Source organism: Poecilia mexicana, unplaced genomic scaffold (genome assembly GCF_051168715.1).
Source record: "Poecilia mexicana isolate PSO_F unplaced genomic scaffold, ASM5116871v1 scaffold_9, whole genome shotgun sequence".
Taxonomy (NCBI): domain Eukaryota; kingdom Metazoa; phylum Chordata; class Actinopteri; order Cyprinodontiformes; family Poeciliidae; genus Poecilia; species Poecilia mexicana.
In genome coordinates, this window is record NW_028263378.1 from 17,555,015 (window position 1) to 17,577,709 (window position 22,695).

The window sequence follows — 22,695 nt, forward strand, 5'->3', positions numbered from 1 at the left end:
CGAGAGCTGCCTAACGTTACCAAACGCAAATGCTGTCTAAGGTGTAAACTGTAGACATTATATACGTACATGACGACTATCCATCCATCCATCCATCCATCCATCCATTTTCTATACACCCTTGTCCCTTAGTGGGGTCGGGAGGGTTCGTACATGACGACTATAATGTACAATTATACACGCATAATATCTATGAGGTATCATACCTCTCGCTCAATGACCGCTAAATGTAGGTACGTACCTGAAATTACTTATTTTGACCCACTAATAAAGATTATGAGTCATCATCTGAGACAGCTTTTACAACTATTTTTTTCTACTGCTGACAACCTCAATTGACTCAGGCAAGCAGTGATACCACTGAATTGTATGGTATGTAAAACATAAAAAAAACAATGACATGTCAACAATTTATTTAAGTTTCAGGCAACACTTTGTGCTATGAAAACATAGTAGCAGCGACAAAGCTAAAATGAAATGCAACATGGTCTTAGAGTACAAGTGTGGGAACAGTAACGTGAACAATCTGCTTTTTAGGGTTAAAGCTGTGCATACTTAGAATTTAGGATTTAGCATTTTATTTTCAACAATTACTTGTTTCAAAGTGCTAATGATTCACATTAAAAATGTTGTGTTGCTTTATTTCTGTTAAAATCTATAATGAAAAATCTAGAAAACATGGCCATTGACATGTGTCATGATTTCTGATGCCTCTAACACTGCACCATTCACAAAGATGCCATGTACAATGCATATTGTTTTATTTCCTATTCATTGTATTTAGGGTTATATAAAGGCACAAACATGCACTGTGAAAATAGTAAGGGGCTGTTAGCGAGTGTGTCTGTGGAAGTTTGCATGGCGTTATGAAACACGCCATCGTGCTGAAACATCTGGTCATCTGTATCCTGGCTGTATAACACATGTAAAGGCAGCTGTTCATGCTGGTCTGTGTGACTTGGAGTTGGGCTGAAAACTCCAGGTGTGTGGTGAACATATGCTTGACTGAGGGCCAGGCTGAGGATCTCTGTTTTTTCTTTGTAGAAGCGCAGCTCTATGCCTCGACGTCGAGCCAGCACCAACTCTCTCTGCGCCATTTGCAGCTCCATTGCCAAGAGTCCAGGTGACTTCTGCTCCCGCCCAAGCCAATCCAGAGCCATGCTGCTCCGCATGCTCTCATCCAGTCCTCGCTGGGAGTAGTAGGTAATCACACTCTGGGACAAAGGAGAGAAAATATGCAGTTATGACTGTGACTTAGCAGATAAAGCATCAGTAGTCCTAACAACATAACATTTATAAAGCAGTCGCTTTATGATTTGCTGCTTGATAGGATTTTCACCTGTCGAGAGCACTGCTTTTCCCTCAGAGCCTTCAATGTCCCGTTCCAGTGCAACAACTGGAACACTGTCATCATCTCCTGAAAAAAGATGAGCAAGAGTATGGGAAATCATTTTTTAGCAAAGTAAACTTCCAAACCAATGCTTTTAAAGCTACATTGCAAAAGTATTCCTACCTCTTCAAGCTTTTTCACGTTTTGGAAGTTTAAAATCACAGACTTAAAGGCAATTCATTGGGGTTTGAAGTGATAAACCAGATAAAAAGTACTGTGTAGCAGAAGGAAAATGGTACAGGGTTTTAAACAGTTTTTACACACAAAAAAAATCAAAAAAGATAATTTCAAATCAGTCGCCTATAATGTGATATTCTAAATAAAATCCAGTCCAACCAATTACCTTGATCACTAAATAGAGTCCACCTGTTTGTTAGTTAATCACAGTATAAAAGCAACTGTTCTGTGAAGGCCTTAGAGTTGTTTTTTTAATTTTTTTTTATTTTTAGAGAACATTAGTGAACAAACAGTATCATGAAGAACAAGGAACACAACAAACAGGTCAGGGAGAAAGTTGTGGAGGAGTTTAAAGCAGGATTATTTTATAAAACATTATTCCAACATCTCACAGAGTGCGAGTGAGGAACGGCAGCGAGAGCTCAGGAAATCTGGCCTTTATTAAACTTTGGCAAGAAGGAAGCCATTTTTCAAGGAAAAATTTTTATACCTTGTGTCGTCACAAGACATGCAAGGGACACAGCAAACATGTGGAAGAAAGACCAAAATGTATCTCTTTGACCTCAGTGCAAAGTGTTATTTGTCGAGGGAGCAGCGCACATCATCCTGAAAACTTTACCTTGACAGTGTCGATACAGCGCCGGTTTGACCGTGACATGCAGAACAGCACCTGGCCGAACAGCTGCCATACATTAGCAGCATTAACATTCGTGCTGAACCTCGAGTCCGTACATTGACAGACAGATTTAATGAGACACACATGGGAGACATTAGATTTAACTTGCATGAGACTGAAGTCTTTGTTTTTATATGGCAGTACACGCAAATATGCGTCTCATCTTGCGCTAACCGGCTTCTACTTGACGTCGTCAGTGTGACTACATATCAGCATTCAGTCATGTGGATGTAATGATGACAATAATGAACCCATTTCCTCTGCCTATTATCCCCCCTGTCTGCAGATGTGTTTATTTACTCAGCGGTAGAAAGATGAGGTGTTTCATGCCTCAGTTCAGCTGCCGGGGTCAATGAGGGTAGACTGATATTCCCACTAAAAACAAACTCTGGTTGTAATGATGCAGCTAGAAGGTGTAAATAACACCACCAGCTGAGCTACAAAATTAAAATTAGGCCAAAAATGTAACATTAAATAGATACAATGTCTTTGGAAAGTATTCAGAATTTATAATACAGTCACTGGGTGAGTCAATAGAGCGTTGTTACAGCTACTGCAAACATTTTTTGTGCCATAGTTTTCATATTTCTAATCAATCACATGACACTTCATGATTTAGAAGCACAGCTTAAAAAAATATAATTTTGCAAAACGGTACCTGGAACTCCAGCATGGTCCGTCCCATGTAGGACTGAAGCAGCAAACTGTAGGTTCCTATGCTGGTGCTTGAGTCGCACGAATCCTCCACAGGAACCTTTACTCAGAGACATCAGGGCAGGTCCAATGTTCATCAGGTGAAGTTAAACCGAAGGGATCTGGTAGCAGCAGATACTCACAGTGCTTTCTGTGGCGGCTTGATTCAGACTGTGAGTGATGAATTCAGCGGTGATGCGTCGACACGGCAACTCGTTCACCAGTGAGTTCATTAGAGCCACACGAGCTGCGTCCCTGCGAGCCTCTGCTTGGGTGTCACACACCTGAGGAGGCAAGAAAAGGCCTGAGATGTAAAAAAAAAAAAAAAAAGGTGCAGTTTATGATGTTAAGGAGATAAGAAAACAAGTCACTTATTTATTTTATTTCTCTTTGCTTTTCAGGGAACCACATTTTCTTGTAAAAAAATACAGAAAAAGACAGTCGCTTGGAAGCTTTGTAATGGATTTTCAGTCTTATTTTGAGTTCTGTCTGCTTTTTTGTTCAATTTATGCGAAAATGCAATTCTTATCATAATAAGATCTTTGAGCAGTGTGTGTTTAAAAACACAAGTGATGAAGTGGATGACAAAATAAAAGGTGCCAAGCTAAGGAAGCTGCCTATAGCAGATAAAGCATATCTGAAAGTTACATCTTTGATAAACACAATAAAAATCCTGAAACAGGATTATTTATTCCTCAGTTGATTGCTCTTGTGGAAACACTTTGTTGGTGTTAAAGTACTTTTTTCTGCACTTGAACTGACTTGTTCATGGCTCTTTTTTTTGGGTCTATGGTTTAGTCAATAAAGCAACAAAAAGAGTAAATCAATATATATATATATATATATATATATATATATATATATATATATATATATATATATATATATATATATAGCCAAAAAGACATAACAGTGAAATAAGAAATAAAGATTATTGCAAAACTAGTTTTGAAATATCTTATGTAGGCTTTCAGGCCATTTAGTGTTATTCTCTGCACACTAGTTTATTATGTTTTAATAAACATAATAAACACCTTATAGTTGCCAAAGCAGCTTCCTCCCGGCAGAGTGACGTAGCAGACGTAGGGGGGACCAGGCGGAGGTGCTGACTCGTACAACAGCAGGCTGTCTGTGTGGCTGCCAGGCTTCCCACAGAACCTGTCCGGCTCAGAGGAGGAGTCGTTAACCTGAGCTGTCTGCTTCTGCTCCCAGAAGTTGTGCAGGATGCCCACCACATTAACTGCACACAGGTGGGCGACAAAATGTTAAAACATTCATGAAGCAACTCAGTAACATCTTGCATTAGTCTGGAGCCTTAGATTTAACGATATTACATTTCTTTTAAATCCTTTAACGATGCGCAGAATACTTAATCCAAATATATAAAGAACTCTGTATATAATATGGCAGCGTTCCTGTGTTTGTTTATGTACGAAGAAACCTACTCCCTGACATTTCGCTCAGATCAGATTGTACTGACCCATTAAAGGGTTTTATTCTTCCAGCATCTTTTCTTTCGTGCAGTCGACGTCACTGCTGCTCAATTTCTATTCCACCTGTGTGAAAACCTGCTATTACAGTTAAATACTGCCAAGTGAAGAACTTAACTTTTCTTGTAATTTAGAATGTACTTTCCAGACTAGTGGTACTTCTTCAATAACAAAATGTACACTGACAACAATAATTCTGCTTTTGGCATGTGGATGTTTTTATTCTGGTTGTTTGCTCTAGAATTGACTGAAATGATGGTGATGTGTTGCATATGAGGCTAATTGGCAGGATAAGGCTCGTCAATAGCCTTCATCAAGCCTGTTTCCCAAGGATTAGCCTGGGTACCAGACTTTGTTTTTAAATTATTTTTGGCTAAATTGTAGTTTTTGATTTTACCATTCAGTAAAAGCCTAATTAACCACCATTTTAGGCACAAGGATTGAACTGGTCAGCTCTGCCTTAATATCTATAATGCTTAGATTGGTTAAAAACCAAATTGGATTATTCTACACAGCACCAGTGACTCGTTGAAGCCCAGCTTGAGATTTGTGAAACTTTTTGTGAAAACACAAACATTTCTGACGTTTTTGGTAATAAGACCACCTTTGGTTGTTGGGCCACAGAATAAGGGGTTCACCCAAAGTGCCTTTAAATCCAAAACAAGCCAAGTAATTCAGCCGTTTACACAGTTAGAACTTGAACATATCTTATTTGAATTAGACTATGCAAGTTTTATAAAAAAAAACAAAACATGGCCAACACAAATCTGCACTGTTCACTAAAAAAAGAAATGCTTCCATGCGTTTTATTGTTGCAAAGTTGTCTTGAAATTCATACAGTTGACACAAGTCAAATGAATGGTCTGCTGTTCAGTAAAATACAGGTAAACACCTAGAAAGGATAAACTTTATTAAAAACATTTCAAGAAAGAGAAGAAAATAAAAAAAAAATAGAAATTATGAACTAAAAGGAGCCTGAACGGTTACTTTGTCCCTCATGTAATGTCACCATAGCCATTCAAGCTCGTCTTTCGTAAAACAGATTTTACCTCGACTAAATGACAATTTGCAACAGAATCACAAAACCCAATGACAGTCCGCTTCATTAGTGAAAAACAATAATCTAAAGTGAAATTAATTTTACAAAAATAATCAGAAGCAGTAGCTTTAAAAACCAAGTTTTCCCTTCGACTAAAACGTTACTCACAGTCTTTGGGGCAGTCATCGGTCTCACTCTGTGAGAGGTAAGAGATGATGCTTTCCTCCAGTTGCATGTAGCTCATCTTCATCCAAAGTTTAGTTCTGCTGCTGCCTCAAGAACATTCAGTCATGTTTTTAACTGGTCCATCAAAAGTAAAAACTAGCACCAGTCGTTTGCCTCTCAGCGCATAAGTGACGATATGTGGAGAAGCTAGAATTAAAAGGAGTTTTCACAAACTTCATCCTCTTCTCCAGTGTGAACATCTCACCAGGATTCCTCTTTTGAAGCAGACCACCTTTTGTCACTCTCTGCACCAATTAGCTCAGAGGGCCCCTCAGCATATTGACACAGAGGTGCAGGGCAGGAATGCTGAGCCCCTCCCCTCTGGGCTGTGCAGCTGGCTAATCCCTGAACAGAGCTGCACAGCTTTGCCAAGGAATCAGACCGAGCTATTCTCAGAGGGGGGGGGGGGGGGGAGAGACTTAGCTCAACAACAACAACAAAAAAACATTACAGATCCAGTAGATTTACTTATTTTGGTCGAGGAACAAGCTGGCATCAAAGGGACAAGTGCCCATTCATCAGTATCTAAGACTGGAGGGGGCTGGGTCAGTTTTGACTTCACTCTAAAATCTGAACCTGCTGAGTTCAGAGGCTGAGCTCCATTCATCCCCTTCAATGTGAATGGCTTTTGTTCAACTGTGAATTCACCCCCTTTATAAGAGCTGCTTACACATAAATTAGCCAAATTCTGACCAGAAGCAGTTTCTTAGCTACCAAGTCTTACTTCTTCCATCGGAGTAACTCAACAGGTTTCAGGTACAGCATGTGTAGTAACTGCATCTTGTTTCTGTTGGAGGATCAGTACTCAGTCCTACAACACAGCAGCCAAACTATAGTCAGCTATTTTATCAATGAATCACCTCACAACCATTCAATCTTTTGCAGTCATTTTGAAGACCTACTTAGGGGTGCAACAAAAGTGTTTGAAAGTTTCCATTTTTATAAAACTAACAATATGTAGACATCATTCCATGATTTAACTATATTAGAGCTGTTAAAAAAATTTACAGTTCAATTAATTTAAACAGCTTAAGCAGAAACAGGACCTGTTCTGAGAATATATTTTTATTATGCAATGACTCTTTGAATACCATTGATTGTATAAAACAGTTTAAATCGCTGTGCAGAGAGCCTTCTGGTGTCCTTTTCTTCATCCTCGATGATAAATGTTCAGTTTTTCAGCTGAAGGAGCGAAAGATTCGAAAATATAGCTGAAACAAAAAGCATGTCGACATAAATTACGTTTGCTGGTTAATCCAGTCCTGCAGTTGCATGCTATCCCCAGAAGGAGGCGCTCTCCATGCTGGACTTGATGTTATTTTGGTTATCCCTTCTAGATTTGGTGACCAGGTTAGCCTCGCCCTTCTGCAGACGTCTCCTCTGTGCCGCCTTCTGCTGCTTGGTGAGTTGCCGCCGCACTTTCTGACGCACAACCTCCTGCAGCACAAACAACATCAGCAGGTTATTGCATTAATGGAGTCACACCGTGCATCCACAAGAAATATATATATATAAAAAAAAAGAAAAATCACGTAGAGACTCTGAAGCAAAGCTGGCAGAACACAACAAACTGTCCCCAAAACTGATGCTACAATTAATCCAGGCAACAAAGTTTTTTTTTTTTTGCTACTTACAGTAAAAGTATTTGTATCTATATTGATATCGCTATGAAACCAGCAGAGTTTTTACTTACTGGAGGAATAGTAGAGCAGCTCCCTATGCTGCCCATGGTGGCTTCACTGTCTGTTCTCCTTCTGTGTTCTGCAATTTGTTGAAGACTGTCTGAGTCTCTGAAAACAAACAAACAAACAAAAAAAGGTTTACAGGGAATGCATGGACTGCTGGCGATTCCAATTGTTTTCTTTGCACTCAGGATTTCCTCAAGTGATTCTCAGGCACCAAATTAGGGCCTTAATGAAGGCTTTTTAAATGATCGGTCAGTATTTTAGACCCCAACGCTGCTGATTTGGTCAGCATATGCTTGAACCTACCTGAACGGTTTGAACTCTTTGTTGGAGGCAGAGAGCTCAGCCAGCTCTGGACATTCATCTTCAGCTTCCTTCAGCTCTTCCTCAAACTCTCCTCCCGTTTCCTTGTGGCCTCCAGGTGTGGGCACCACCTCTGGAACGTCTTTTGATTCATCACTGCTTTCCTCTTTCTGATCTTGTGTCACTGCAGGCGTTTCGCTGACTTTCAGTCCCTCCAGTTCCTGCATTGCGTGTTTGTATTCATCGATGTCAAAGCCCTCTTCCACCTTTTCTGCCTCCTCGTCTGATGCCTCTTCTTCTTCTTCATCATCATCATCATCATCCTCCACCTCCTCATCTTCGGGTCCAGCAGGATGTAGTAATTCAGCGTTAGTCTCCAAATCTTTGGTAAAGCCGCTGGCTGACACTTCAATATCGAGAGAACAGGACCGCCTGAGGGAACAAGCAAAGCTCTTGTAAGAACGACTTTCTACCCATGACTCAGCGCAGGCTGGACGATCTTCTGAACAGTTCCTTTCAGAAAACTCACACGAACGCATGTTAGCAAGGCCATTTTAGTTTAAGCTTCTTTCTGCTATGTAAATCATTATAAAACAGACAACTGCAATGAATTTTAAAAAGAATTGGATGCAAAAGTTTATATTTATTGTGGATTTTCTTTTCTAATTAACACAGATCAAATCAAATTCATATACACACTCAAACTAACATCTAATTTTTTTATTATTTTCAGGTATTTGAGATGTGTAATGTTAGTTTGCGTTATGCATTTCAAACCCAGTTTTGATACGTGTTCAGAATCATTGTCCTATCTGAAAAAATAGTGCCTGAATTAAATCACCTGGCCCGAACTGTCTCCCTCAGATGAAGGGAAACTGGCTAAAATGTAAAAACAAACTAAACACATTGTGCTACTGGGAGGTCCTGAGATGGTATGGAGCATTAAAATTAACCACCAATGATACACTTCAGAAGGAACTTGTAAACTTGTAACTACTTTGAACTTTAAGAGATACTTTAAGAAGTGTCTGGACTGTAAAATATGTTGATCAGCAGAACCTGGAGAGGATAACAGGTTGAGGAAAAGCAACAACTTTTCCTTCAAGTAAAGAACTGAATACATTTGGACAGATACATTGGACAATATATTGTGGAGCCCTTCTTATCTTGGCACAAAGTGTACATATGAAGAATGTTAAACATTTTAGCTCATGAAATATTAGAAGTCACCTGATATCTTTGAAAGTTGGAAAGAGCTCGCTTTCATAGTTAAATCTCTTTGCAAAGAAATCTCTGATGCATTTGACGTCACGGTCGAAGTACCTGGAAAAAAAAAAAGTTGGAGATGTGAGCAAAGTTTTTTTCTTTTTTTGGACAATTTTTTTTTTTAGTCTTCAGGAACAGATACGCACCACTCAGCATTGGTGTGAGACGTGGACACCATCTGAGGGAAGTCGATCATTGTTATGTGGTCCTGGTCGTCCAGCATGAGGTTGAACTCATTGAAGTCTCCGTGAATCAGGCCGTGATTGGCCAGTTTCACAATAAGCTCCATGAACTCGCTGTACAGCGCTGACGGGTCCTGCAGCTCATGCACCTGACACCTGCAAAAGTGGGAAATAACTCAAATTAGGAGAGGAGAACACATTTGTAGCGCATCACTATTATTGCTGTATGCAGACAAACGCGGAGGCTGGCCAGCTTACGCACAGAGGATATCCATTAATGAGCTCCATCACTACGGCATGTCTGTTGTAATCCACAGGTTTGGGAACAGGAAAGCCTCGGTCGTACAGAGCCTGGAGACGGAGGGGAGAATAACTTAAACTACAACTTTATTACATTTTCACTTTGTCACCTCTACCTGACCTAAATCCACCGATTCAGTTCATTACCTTCATGTAGGCGAACTCCTTCATGGCAGAGAGGCGTGAGAGGTAAAGCCAGGACATATTCTTCCTGTGTTTGTGGTAATCCCTCTTGTTTTTTAGGTTTCTGAAGGAGGTGCGACCCAGCCTGTGCAGTTTCAGAGCGTACTGCTCCCCATTTGGACTCGCAACAATGTAAATATCTACACACAGTAGAAAGAAACAAGAGAAAAGAAAATTCTCATTTCTTTGGAACAAAAGTTCAGTTTTTTAAACATTATTTTGAATTTGTAGATAAGACTTTGCAAAACACTTCTCACAAAAAACACAGATTCAGTGAGATTTTTATTTCCAGCATAAAAAAAACATGTTAAAATTTGAGTTTTGAGATTTTAAACATAGTATAGTAATAGTTTAAACAATACTACAAAAAAGTATGAGTTGTGTAACTGAATTCCACAAAATCACTTCAGCTAAACTTAACTTATGGTAATTTATGGCAAAAGGCAATTTTCTCTCACCTGACTCTTTGCCCACACCCATCTGGTTGCCAACCGACAGAATCACTTCTCTAGAGCAAAAAGTTTTTAAAGCCAAGTAGTCGTATCCTCCGTAGTTCAACCGGTAGCCCTGCACAGCTACAACCAATGCAGAATGGACACCAGAATAAATGACTCAACAGGTAAACACTAGCACCGCTATAAGTGAGACAGAAACCCAAGCTCTTACTTTTGGAGCGTTCATACACCACGAGTTTGTGTTTTACGAGTTCTCTGAGGATCTTGTTGCAGCCACCATGTTTAAGGCTGGCAATAGATGACAGAAGACTCACTGGAACAATTTCGTGGTTCTTCATCCCCATCTCAACCTGTGAATGAAACACAAGGTTACACTTTGAGTGGGAAAGCATGATGGTTGCAAAGAAACTACTACTTCTTAGGGGACTTTCTACCTTTTTTTTTCATATTTATCCAGGCTACATATGACAATTTAATTCTCACCAATACCTTCTTTCTTCAGCTGAATAAGATGTTTACAATAGTTATAAAGTCTTGATTATTTTTAGAATTGTGAAAACAATATGCATTATACAGATTATTTGTGTAGTTTATGTTCACAATATTTAATTTTGAGCAATGACTTATTTAAAAAACAGGAGACTGCACAAATTAAAGGATTTTTCAAAGCAAATAACTATTGAAGCTAAAATGTACTTTTTGTAGTACATTATTATCTTTATTTAACTATTTGAGATTCTGGTGGCTTATCAGTCTTTATCAATCTCTTTCCCTCTTTGTTTCAAAGTATAATACTTTGAAATAATGTACTTTCAGGGAGGAGAAACTTTAGAGGAAGGTATTGTCGTCTCTAAAGATAATCTCTCCTCTTATTCTTTTTTCCTAAGAGTGTAAAATTAGAAAACAAATCAATTCGACTTTAACCGAGTCATTTGCCGTGGCGACATCAGTAACAGTGTCGTTAATGTAACATTAATTCAGATTTAGGATAGATATCCTAACAAACGAAGCTAAGCTAACTCATGCTAACCCTTTTAAAACCAAGCGCTAATATTACTTACAGCGGTGAGGACTCTGAAGTCATCTCGAGATAAATACCTCAGCATTATAACATTGAGCTTCCCCATATTACAGTTAGTGAGGTGAACAGAATAATATTATAAACAGGTTTTCTACTACCAGTACAGAGCACAGTTTTAGTAAACACATGTGCAAGGCGGACGCTCTTCTTCTTCTTCTGTAGCGTCAACCAAGCTCATGGTTACATTACGCCACCTACTGTACTGGAGTCTTTTAACGGTCCAGTGCGAGTAAGGCAAATAAATAATTTGTTTGGTTTTAGTTAAACGTAGCGGATGTGCAATTTTGAACTGATTAAGTTACCATTGCTACTAAATAATTTGTACTTCATTGATATGACATATAAGTCAGACATAATAATAATACTTTTTTTTTCTTTCCTCACAATTGCGAAAATAAGCTTTCATCGTTTCATACTTTGAGCCAGGTACTACGAGAGTGTCAAAATTTCCGAAAGCACATGAAAGCAGCTCACTGGAGCCGAAGTTGTGGCCGCCTCTTGTTGCTAGGTGGCCGTTTGTTTGCCGCATTCCGAGTGCCAATTTGACGGCTGCTTTACCCTCTACCGCTTTAAACTTTGAAAATATAAATTAGTGAGGCATTTGCTTCCCCTCTTCCCGATTCACATATTTGACATGGATGCCAAGGACGATGAAGCACGAAGCATTCCTGAGCTGGAGTTACAGGCTGTTATCGGTTTTAACGGTAGGTTCTCTGGGGAGTTCAAGGTGAGGACAGGGTCTGCTTTTTATTGTTGTCGCTTAAGTTTTTACTCAAAAACGATTGTGCTCATTCTGTTTTGTTGGTAGTTGGGTTGATGACATAACAGGCACAAGAACCGGAGATGGTTACTTGTTGTTTTCGGATGAATTTTCCCCATCCACCTAAATGTGGGGTTTGCTTTTTCACCAGAATTTAAAAAAAATGTTTTTAATTAAAAAAAAAGTTATTAAAGTAATTTTAATAACTTTTGAAACTTTCACAGAAAGTGAAAGTTTCACAGAAACTTTCACTTTGTATTTATTTAAGCAAATAAATACAAAGTTTTCTTTGTATTTATTTGCTTAATAATACTTGTATAACATTTTATATTGTACTATGTAAATTATTATGAATAGAACAGGAGAATCAAGAATTGTAAATCTGTTGGATAGGGAAAAATTTAATATATATTAAATTTCCACAAAAAAAACCTGTTTTAATATTGTTGTTGTGTTTTTCTTTACTTGTATGTAATATTCATAATATCCTAGGATATTTAAAAGAAAACAAAAACAAAACTTGTGCAAATTCCAGTTCCAACTCTTTCACACCATTTGTATCCTCATGTCATGTATCAGGTCATGTCCCCTTTGGCCTGAAGCTTCATCCAGACAAGAAGTATTTGATATATCCTCTGGGAAGTCTTCTTATCCTGAAAAGAACCGACGATGGGAAGCAGGAGTTTCTGCATGGGCATTCAAACAATGTATCCTGCGTTTCTTTGTCCAAAAGTGGAGTCTACATTGCCTCTGGGCAGGCCAACGTTGTGGCCGTTAAGGTAGCCATACTCACAAAACCCTTTTGTGATTGTGCATTTTTCGACACTCTTAAGTTACAGTAATACTTGTCTACAGGCACCAGTGATTATCTGGAACTATGCAGCGAGAGCAATCCACTGCCAGCTACTGCTCCACAAGGTGAAGGTCGAAGCAGTCGCCTTCTCTCCCAACGACAAACACCTGGTGTCTCTTGGGGGCCAAGATGACGGCAGGTAAACAGCTAAACCTCTAAAGACTCGGAGCCCTGTAAACTCTCCATGCAGGATGGACATCTGATGAGCAGGACCTATGCAAGGTGTTTGCTGTGTGTTTCTTAGCATCGTTGTTTGGAACGTCGAGACCAAACAGGCCATATGTAAGAGCTCAGCCTCGACGTACGGTTACTGCCTCACCGTGGAGTTCTTCCACACCAGTGATAACATCTTCGCTTCAGCTGGCAGGTGGGTAAACGACATCTCCTCTCATTCTGTGACGTGTCGGAAATGATTTTGACAAAGGGCCTCATCGTAGCAAGGACAATTTCTGTAAATACCAAGTACAACAACACTTGGAAACTTTTAATCTAATAAATAAATAAGTGTTACTGTGTCATTTGTCGTACTGGTACTGCTGTTGTTTGCCAGTGGAACACTGCGAATCTGGGAGTTGGATCTTACCAACAGAAGGATCTGGCCCACTGACTGCAGGACAGGCAAGCTGAAGAGGACTGTGAAATGTTTGGAGGTACGAGGCCATATTGACATAGAGCTGGAGATTAGGGATCTCTATTACCCCTGAAACTTTAAAAAAGAAAACTTAGTTGGAAATAATAAATAAAAAGTGAAATTATAAGAAATACTGTAATTAGAAAAAAGTGAAGCGGGTGCGTTGTTTTGAATTTTTTATTTTTTTTGCACAGATTTCAGTGTGTGATCAGTATATGTTCTGTGGCACAACAAGTGGGGACGTAATGAAAATCAACACGAGATTGAAACTCTTGAATAACTGTGGTCCAGCTAGAGCAAAGTTCAGCGGGGTAAGTCATCACAGCTTCTAGTCTTTTATTTCTAACACTGCACAATTGCTGACTTGTATAATGTCTTGTCCTGATAAAATGATCATTCAGGAGATAGCCACTATACTTTCTCCAGGTTTTGAGGGATAAGTTGAGCGATTTTCTCCCCGACCCATCTGCTTTGCTCCTCGTAAACAAACAGTAAACAAACATAATGCTGTTTGTTTACTAGTGTTCTCTGAGAAGTCTCTGATTTGACAAGTCGTTCTGTTTTCTGTTCAGGGTATCAATGTCCTCAAGGTGTTGAACTCTGGAGACATGATTATTGGCACTGGATCGGGTACCTTGGCTCTGTGCTCCAAGAATAACTTCCAAACTGTCAGGCGAGTCTCACCCTCATATCTTTTGGGTCAACCTCAAACAAGCATAGCAACATCTGACTGTTAAACCATCTAAATTCCTAGTGTTTATTATGCAGATGATTTTTACGTCTCTCCTTCATCTTCCCTGATAGGGAAATCGAGCTGGAGAACGGAGTGACCTCCGTTGCCTTCAGTGACGAGGGAGGGCAGCTCTTAGTCGGCACAGAGGGAGCCCAGATGTACCGTGTCAGTTTTGAGGATTTCAAAGCTGATCTGCTATGCACAGGCCACAGAAGCACTATCCATGACATAGCCATTCCTTTGTAAGTCTGATCTATCACGTCTGCGACCACTTTTCTGTCTGAGTGAGCTCCCAATGGGAAGAAAAATGACCAGCACAGGTTTTAAGCTGTTGAAGCTGTCAGAGTTTCTGCTTCCTGACTGTCTTTCATCTTTTTAGAGGGTGTTTTGGAGGAAGGTTGTGTTGTATCAGACAGTTTATTTCTTGTGTTTTCCTGTCTCACACTAACATTTAGACAGAAGCAGACTTGGTTCTCAATTTCTTTCACAACAGTTTATTTATTTATTTTACATTCAAGTAACACGTTTCCCTGCATTGAGTTATAAACCTGCACAGGCTGAAATTTTTTTTAAAACAGACGTGTCAGAAATTGTGCTAGGTTAATTATTTTTGACCCACAAAAGTTTATTCCAAAATATCTACTACAGCGGGCCGGCTACTGGACAGCACATGCACCGCTAATGTTACAAATTCCTGAATGTTATGTGTGATGCATTGGCACATATGTCAGAAGGACCTACAAGCCACCTGTCCTCTCTGTTTGCAATTAATAGTGACCTGATGCTACTACCAGCCACATTGGTAGGAGAAGAGATTACTGGTATCTGGCTCAAACTGAGGGCGTCAATAGATCAGAGTACAAAACTGCACTGTGATGAATGTTTTCCACATGCCCCTTTCCTTGCAGCAGCTGCATGCATGTGGAAGGAGAACTCCACTGTGGTGGCTGAGAAAATTCAGAAGTTATGAGGACTAACTGCAATAAAAGTCTCTAAGACTTTGTGATTTTGTCTTAGCAACTTTTTCCAACTTTTCCCAACCACTGAGTGGTTGGACAGTCATTTAAATAAATGATTCTCATTATTGTGAGCCTGTTAAAAAGGGGTTACCAACGAAATTTCACTCAGAAGGCTACAAATGAAGAAAATAACCTTAAAGGTTTTTAACATTTCTACTGTGCTTTATTTTATATTTGATTTGAAGCTACCTCATTTCTCCAGTACATGTCAAGTTTTTTAATTTTGACCATTTGTGTATTTGAGTGTGACACCTCTTGATTTAAAAGAAATCTGTGTTTCTCTAGTTTGCTCACTAGAGGATGACACATTAATGCAACATCCGTTGTGAAGTTGGGCAAACTGCAGGTCAATACTTCTTACTCTGTTTCTTTTGCTGTGTGCTAGTGCCATGTCCCAGGTGTTTGCAACCTGCTCTGAGGAAGAAATCAGACTGTGGCGCGTAAACAAGCCCAAAGAGCTAATGCGTCTCTCTGTGCCCAACGTGACCTGCAACACCCTGTGCTTCATGAGTGATGGGCACGGCATCATCAGTGGTGAGATTCAGGCAACGCATCTAAAATGTCTTGTAAACACATTCGTATTTCTTTAACAATTTTGCATTTTGTCACAAACGTCCATGTATTTTATTGCGATCCTACCTGATAGACCAACAGAGAGTTGTGCGTATTGGGAAGTGGCAGGAAACTGATACATGGTTTGATTTTATCCACCGAGTTGGTATTTTGTAAAATCACCTTGAGTACATCTCTGTCGGTTTTTGGGCAACATTCTTTTGCAATTTCCCACGATTTCCCTGTGGGGATAATGTGTTTACGATAATGTGCATCATCAGTCTTGACTTTTTGTCTCATCTGACCTGAACACCTGCTTCCTCATGTTTAGCTTTGTGTCCTATATGGATTGAGGCAAACTGCACTTCTCCTGGTTTTCTTGTAACAATAAACCAGAAGTATTCATTTGTGTTCCTCCACACACATAAGAACCTGAGCGATATCCCATTCTAAATCTATGGGATTTAATATGATGTTGGGCCACCGTTTGCAGCTGTAATGACTTGATCTCACCTGGGAAGGCTTTTCACAATGCTCAGGAGAGTTTGTGGAAGTTTTTGTCCATTCTTCCAGAAGCACTGTAATTCCTCCAAAAGGCCAGAGTCCATGTGCACAACTCTGTGCAGAGCAGTCAGCTTTTCCACGCAGAACTTGTTCCTTTATGCTTTTGCGAACATTGCTTTATGTACTAAAGCACACGTTCAAACTATTCCCACAAAGTTAGGAGCATAAAACTGTCCAAAATATCTTGTAAAGCTAAATCATTAAGTTCCGTTCAACGGAACTGAGGGAACAGGTCCAACTCATGAAAACACACACACACCATGAGTCCCTCTCCATCAAACTGAGATAATGCGGTTAGGCAAGTTCCTGTCTCCTGGCAGATGCCAAGCAAAGAAATGCTCATTAGGCAAGAGTTGACTGTGGGGTAAAACTGGACTTATTGCACTGATGGCATTTTATCATGCTGTCACAAGGCCATGGAAGTGAGTTAGACGCCTTCATTCAGCATTTTGGATGAGTGACCCAATACTTATGACGATATAGTTCTGACAGTATAGAATAAATATAAACTCATGCCACACTACTCCAATTTTTTCTCTTTTAAATTATCTTTTCTCTTCACACCACAAATGTGCATAGTGTGGTATTTGTCTACTATGTGGAATCACAATAAAATACACTGAAGTACGGGATTGTAATGTGACAGCAGTCTGAATACTTTGTGAAGTATCCATCTGAGACATAACATAACATAGAGCAGCAGTTCATCTGCTTCTGTGTCAGCGGTGCCGAAGTCGCCAGCTACAAAATACCGCTCCTCTTCACAACAGTAGGAATGCAGGTTTTTCTTTGGGTTTTAGGATGGAGCGATGGTAAGATCCGCATGTTTGACCCGAAAAACGGGAAGCCGCTGCTCATTATGAACAACGCGCACAATATGGGCGTGACAACCATCGCCAACTCCAGAGACTCCAAGAAGATTGTCAGCGGAGGAAGAGAGGGACAGGTCAGTATGTCCTAATATTCGTTTAACTCAAGATGTTAAAACAAGCATCTTCTCAGTTTGAACAATACGAGACGTTATTTCTCCACAAAATGCTACAATAATTTAAAAAAGGCTGCACTGGTGTAACAAAATAGGGAGAAGGAATGGAGAAGAATGAGTTTATTTCCATTTGCAGGTGCGTGTGTGGGAGCTACAGCCTCAAGGCCACCGTTTGCTGAATACGCTGGCGGAGCACAAAGAGGCTGTGACTTGCGTCAAAATCAAGAGCGATGACAGCGAGTGCGTCACAGCCAGCACTGATGGGACCTGCATCATCTGGGACTTAGTGTGAGTAGCACTTCTGGAGAGTACATCACACACTTCAGCAGTGTAAAGAACACACACGCACGCACGCACGCACACACACACACACACACACACACACACACACACACACAAACTTTATGCTTACTCTCTTCATCTTTAGATTTGTGTTGCAGTCCTCGCAAAATGTCGTGGAGATCAGATAAATGGCTGGAAATTTAAAAGTCAAGCTACGACAAATTTGTGGAAAAGACAAATCGAAGCATATTGCTACGTAATTTCTTCATGGCGTTCAATTTAGCAATTCTTAAGTGACGGACAGAGAGCAGCAGCAGAGCATGGGCTTCCTATGCAGTCAGGAAAAGTGAAGAACTGAAGTGTTTTTCACATCAGGATAGGTGGAGACAATCCATCCATGCATATTTAAACTGTGATTGTTATGGCACGACATGAAGCACTTTTGTGTTTCTGCTTCAAAAAATGGAATGGAAATGCTACCAGTTATCGTCTAGAAAAAGAAGAGACGAGAAATGCGAAGAGTGCTGTAAAATGGCTGTCTTTAAATATTGATGCTGGTTCTGGTTTGTAGAGAATTAAAGTACATTTACCGCGCTTACTGTCTTTAAACAACACGCTTCCTTCTGTAAAGAGAATCTTCATTATATCAAGCTGTGGTCACAGTTTTTCGTTGTCCTCGGTGAAATGTCTTCATCCATCCCAACATACTGTAAATTTTCTGTCTACTTAACAATTTGTAACAGTAATTTTTGTGACTCTTGTCCAGCTCCACGTTAAAGCTACCTTCAGCAGGCTATCCTTGAAATGTAATCGTCAACAGAAAGTTGACTTGGAGTAAAAAAAAAACCCAACAAAAACAACGTTAGCAAGCTTCTTCTCATGTCTTTATTGAACTGTTGCTCTGTTTTTCTGTGTTTCCTTGTTCAGACGATTCGTGAGCCTTCAAAGGGTGATTGCGAACACTCTTTTCCGGAGTGTGTGCTACAATCTAGATGAACACCAGATCATCACGAGTGGAACTGACAGAAAGGTGCTTTCAGACCCTAAGGACCCCTTGCAGGGTGACGTCACGCGCGTAAGATCCCGCCCCAGTCTCAATACAGGAGGCCAAAAAACTACTGGCTGACAATAACATTGGGTTTAGCTGTTAAGATGTCAGGAACAAGTTTTGATTAAGAAAAAAATAGCGAGGGAGAGGGAAGAAGTTCATTTATTCTTGCTTGAATTTGACAACCATAACATCTAGGTGTGATGTGGAATTTGGTGTGTTTCAGTTCAGTTAAAAAAACAAAAAGGTGACATAAACACCAACTCTGACGTATCCTCGTGTTTAAATTGACTAATCAACCACCGCAGTAATAGCAGCTGTGTATAATCTACCACATGTGTATAATCTACCACAGGGAACACTTATTAATAATCGCAAAATAAACATTAAGCCTAAAAACATAAAACTGCAAAGGACTAAATGTTCTGTTCTTTGTGTGGGAAATGTTTGAGTGTTTTTTTTTTTTTTTTGGTGTTGAATCCTGAAACACATAGTGGCGTTGTTGTGTAGCGTGTCCGACACAGAGAGCATGAAAAAAGAAGAGGTTTTGAGTTGTTTATCAATGGTTTTTCTGCGTTATTTTTCCCTTTTTGGTGGCGCACTGCACTAAACGAATCGTACCTACAGCTCCAGGTTTAATTTAAACAGCGTTTTTGCGCTTCAGCATTGAGCGCATGCGCAAAATTTCCGGACGTGGACAAGGGGGTCCATAGAGAACCAGTTTTGTCTTGCAAAGGTCTTCACACCTCTTGAAGCTTTTCATGACAACCACAAGCTTGAAAGTCGAGATACGAAAACAGTGATAGAATGTTATTGGTGTGCAAAGTTTTTATCACTTGGTCCAAAATCATCAAGTCAAAAGTGACTGATCTGTATAAAAATCTGATAGCTTAAAGAAAACTCCAAAAGTTTTTATTTATGTGGCTTTTTTTTTTTTTTTACCAGCTTAACATTAATGGGCATGTCCAAAAATAAAAGTTTAGTAAAACAAATAAAATCTGAATAAAAAAGGAATCTTTAAATTATTGTAGATCTACAATATGGCAAGGGCTTTGTTTTTCTTCAACAAACATTTATTATATTTCTCTAAATCAATCAAGTAAATGCATTTTTTTTTTTTGCAATCAGGCTGGCTTTTGAGTAAAAATTGAATAATAATTGTGGTCTTATTTACTATTAAATTAAAAAACATTCCAGTATGAGAACAACTGTGTGAGGTTAAAACATAATAGATGTAACCTCTGTGCTCATCTGATTGTCAGATCACCTACTGGTACGTGTTGGACGGCTCTTCCATCAGAGAACTGGAGGGCTCCCAGTCAGGGGCCATCAACACCATGCACATCACAACTGACGGCAACCACTTTGTGACAGGTCTGTCGCCGTCTGAACCTTCATCGTGTCACCAGTGTTGCCGATCTGAGTCAAGCGTAGAGAGCTTGATCAGAACCTGGACATCAAAACTGGTTTTAGACTGGATGAAAAGCCACAAAAGATAATGTCTCTTTTCAGAGAAAATAATTAAAGCCCCTGATGAATATGACAAACATGCCCAAGATAGTAACTTCTGAAAAACAAAATGTAAATAGCCATTGCAATCATACATTTGCTTCTGTTTCTTTCCACCAGATTTATTGTCTGATAAATCTGGTGGAAAGAAAATCTGCTCTGTCTGATCAATCACATAGCATTTGAATAAAAAAAAATGGTAGTCATAACCTTTTTATGGCCATTTTAATATGGAATGTTTTTACTATTTTATCTTGAGCATGATTTACTCTCTCCTGATGACACTGTAAGTCACTTTTACAGTTTTCTTAAATGTTATTAAAACACCTTTCTCCGTTTTGTATGGCCAGGTGGAGAGGACAAGCAGCTGAAGGTGTGGGACTATACGCTCGGAGACGTAACCCATGTAGGGATGCCTCTTGGTGCAAGTATTACCTCCACCAAGATCTGCTCCAGCAACAGCGTCCTGGTCTGTACCACTGCTGACGGAGGCATTTGGCAGTGGAAGTTTCCTCACCCTCCCTCTTCCTAATAAACTCTTAAAGTAGCATTTTACCTTAATATTTATTTGCAAATTTTACATATAAGATTGCAGAGCGGATTTAAACTGAGAAACAGAGAATATCACTAGATTCAGACAGTATTACTAATTATGCATGTCAATGTGTTGAAGTGTTTTTTTGTTTTTTTTAATTAATTTAAATTAGTATAATTAACCACCTAACAGTTAATCTCCTCTCTGTGACTCACAAAAGAAAGTGTCTCTTAGGAAAAATATTTTCAGGTCATAAGTGCAATTGTTAATTGATTTTATCTGTCCAATAACATTGTGTCAAGCAGATGTGGGCAAACAATGTGACAAAATCCCCTTTTGATACCTCAAGTATCCCCCTTATTGGAAAACGTGTGCCACTATCGAGTCTCGCAGTATCAAATTGGATTAGCTGCAGACTGGTCATGGAAGCAACTTCTAAGATCATCTGAAAAACAAAAAGTAAATCCTCTGCAAAACTATCAGGTCACAGAGAGTATTTTTATGTAAAATACACTTGGAGAAATAAGTTCATTTTTTTCTATCTGTCTGTCTGATGTATCAGAACAACCTGAATCTTCTGTCATGAACAGCAGGTAATGTGAAGCTCTTCATTTTGAAGCTAGATGGCGCTGCAGCACAACAGGAGTCGCATGAACAGTTGGTTTTTTTTGTGTCTCCTGCATGATTGCTTAATTAGGCATGTCTTTAGAAATCAAGACACTTTTTCATGGAAACACCAGATTATTTCCTCGTGTAGTTCAGTCTCAAATTATTTCATGTTTGATGTTTAGTGTTGATTTTATGTATAAAGTAAGAGAGCAATGGAGAACAGGGTCTGTAATTGTGGTCCTTGAATTTGGGAGTACTGCTGTTAATGGATTTAAACATAATTTTGGGGGTGATGGAGCTAATGACTGTGTTGGGGAAGTAATCGATTTGAAAAACTGAATTTTGCAGTTTGTGGACACGAATGAATGAAAACTGTAATGGTGGCTGTTGTCCTCTGGTTTAATTGTCTCATTTGCAGTTATTCTGTAGAGTAACCAGAGCCAGGATCACAAAACCCAACCAGAGCTACTTTGTTAGCAAGAAGCTAAAAAGTGAGAAGTACACCTGTAAGCTCACATTCAATTAATATCAGGGCTGTTTCTCTCCTTCTACATTCTTTAAAAAAATGAACTTATCAAGGAGTTTCTCTTTGTTCTGTTGTTTCAAACACTTCAAAATATGTTTTCCTGTGATCTGAGAAAGAGCTTCACATATTTTTCCCTTTCATATCATGCTGAGAGGAAGCTGGATCACATGATAATCCTCTAACTTGGTTGGCTGAAAGTAATAAGAGGCCACGTCTAATTCAGATTGAATCATCATACCACCCCCTAACTCAATTTCTCATCCGTCTTCTCTCTCACTGTTCCGTTAAGAAAGGAAAAAAAAAACACATTCAAGGCAGAAATTGGATCGATTCATTTATGTGACTGAAGGCTCCAGCTCTCAGCAGCTGCAGAGGTAAAGTTTTGAGGCGAAAACATGCGATGCAGCCTCTGACACTGGAACACAGCGAGGCACGACTTGTTTGTCAGTCAGTCTGGATAGATAAAACCAGCCGTGTGCTGGTGGAGTTGAACTGGGAGCACACAGCAACAACCTGGCTGGCCCCGCCTGTGTGTGGGATTATCTGGAACGTGGCGTAACGGCCATTCCTGCATATGTGCACACACACACACACACACACACACACACACACACACACACACACACACTCACGCACACTTCAACAGCGAGTGTCTTCTTTCCAGATGTGCTGAAAAAAAGAAAGAAAAAAAATTGCTTCTTGGCGTGCTTCAGCTCTGAGCAGCTTTGTTTCCAGCCTCCATCTCCAGGTTGCATGGACTGAAACGTGGCCAATGGGAGTGGACGGACAGGATTTGGCTTTATTTTGTGTTAATGCCGGTTCTTCTCACCACTCCTCGCTCGTTATAAAACGCGACGACCCCGTCCGTTTTCTGTGCGTAAATGCTTGAATATTGTCCACAGACCTGCAGTGAATCAGCCTCCTTTGATAAGAAATTAATGAGC

The 22,695-nt window shown here is 39.7% G+C and overlaps 3 protein-coding genes across 3 annotated transcripts; 1 reads left to right on the plus strand and 2 right to left on the minus strand.

Annotated features, from left to right (window-relative positions):
* Positions 1 to 396: 396 nt before the first annotated feature.
* LOC106920927 (protein limb expression 1-like) lies at positions 397 to 5,733 on the minus strand. Its single transcript, XM_014992272.2, has 6 exons — positions 5,634 to 5,733; positions 3,971 to 4,176; positions 3,080 to 3,220; positions 2,902 to 2,997; positions 1,340 to 1,417; positions 397 to 1,214 (listed from the first exon to the last, which is right to left on the minus strand). The coding sequence occupies exons 1-6, from the start codon at positions 5,713 to 5,715 to the stop codon at positions 768 to 770; spliced, it is 1,050 nt and encodes a 349-aa protein (XP_014847758.2). The 5' UTR covers positions 5,716 to 5,733; the 3' UTR covers positions 397 to 767.
* Positions 5,734 to 6,737: 1,004 nt separating this feature from the next.
* riok2 (RIO kinase 2 (yeast)) lies at positions 6,738 to 11,331 on the minus strand. The gene is made up of 10 exons (XM_014992270.2): positions 11,126 to 11,331; positions 10,276 to 10,414; positions 10,068 to 10,184; positions 9,574 to 9,749; positions 9,389 to 9,477; positions 9,091 to 9,282; positions 8,909 to 9,001; positions 7,682 to 8,110; positions 7,384 to 7,480; positions 6,738 to 7,127 (listed from the first exon to the last, which is right to left on the minus strand). Exons 1-10 carry the CDS (start codon positions 11,189 to 11,191, stop codon positions 6,966 to 6,968), a joined length of 1,560 nt encoding a protein of 519 aa, XP_014847756.1. The 5' UTR covers positions 11,192 to 11,331; the 3' UTR covers positions 6,738 to 6,965.
* Positions 11,332 to 11,599: 268 nt separating this feature from the next.
* On the plus strand, positions 11,600 to 21,608 carry LOC106920925 (cilia- and flagella-associated protein 52-like). Its single transcript, XM_014992267.2, has 14 exons — positions 11,600 to 11,849; positions 12,485 to 12,684; positions 12,761 to 12,897; positions 13,003 to 13,125; positions 13,309 to 13,408; positions 13,584 to 13,700; positions 13,962 to 14,062; positions 14,194 to 14,364; positions 15,527 to 15,675; positions 17,058 to 17,203; positions 17,379 to 17,530; positions 18,452 to 18,554; positions 19,835 to 19,946; positions 20,432 to 21,608. The coding sequence occupies exons 1-14, from the start codon at positions 11,780 to 11,782 to the stop codon at positions 20,611 to 20,613; spliced, it is 1,863 nt and encodes a 620-aa protein (XP_014847753.1). The 5' UTR covers positions 11,600 to 11,779; the 3' UTR covers positions 20,614 to 21,608.
* The last annotated feature ends 1,087 nt before the right edge of the window (positions 21,609 to 22,695 follow it).

What these genes read in the sequence shown, in the direction of transcription:
- LOC106920927 (XM_014992272.2), bottom strand. Translation starts at nt 5,715, where the DNA reads ATGAAGATGAGCTACATGCAACTGGAGGAAAGCATCATCTCTTACCTC. An exon ending in GGACCATGCTGGAGTTCCAG is followed by an intron (nt 1,418 to 2,901) that starts GTACCGTTTTGC and finishes ATCTTTTTTCAG; the next exon opens with GAGATGATGACAGTGTTCCA. An exon ending in AAAAGCAGTGCTCTCGACAG is followed by an intron (nt 1,215 to 1,339) that starts GTGAAAATCCTA and finishes CCTTTGTCCCAG; the next exon opens with AGTGTGATTACCTACTACTC.
- riok2 (XM_014992270.2), bottom strand. Translation starts at nt 11,191, where the DNA reads ATGGGGAAGCTCAATGTTATAATGCTGAGGTATTTATCTCGAGATGAC. An exon ending in CTCATTAATGGATATCCTCT is followed by an intron (nt 9,283 to 9,388) that starts GTGCGTAAGCTG and finishes CCACTTTTGCAG; the next exon opens with GTGTCAGGTGCATGAGCTGC. An exon ending in AAAGAGTTCAAACCGTTCAG is followed by an intron (nt 7,481 to 7,681) that starts GTAGGTTCAAGC and finishes GTTTGTTTTCAG; the next exon opens with AGACTCAGACAGTCTTCAAC.
- LOC106920925 (XM_014992267.2), top strand. Translation starts at nt 11,780, where the DNA reads ATGGATGCCAAGGACGATGAAGCACGAAGCATTCCTGAGCTGGAGTTA. An exon ending in GGGGGCCAAGATGACGGCAG is followed by an intron (nt 12,898 to 13,002) that starts GTAAACAGCTAA and finishes TGTGTTTCTTAG; the next exon opens with CATCGTTGTTTGGAACGTCG. An exon ending in CGGCAACCACTTTGTGACAG is followed by an intron (nt 19,947 to 20,431) that starts GTCTGTCGCCGT and finishes TTGTATGGCCAG; the next exon opens with GTGGAGAGGACAAGCAGCTG.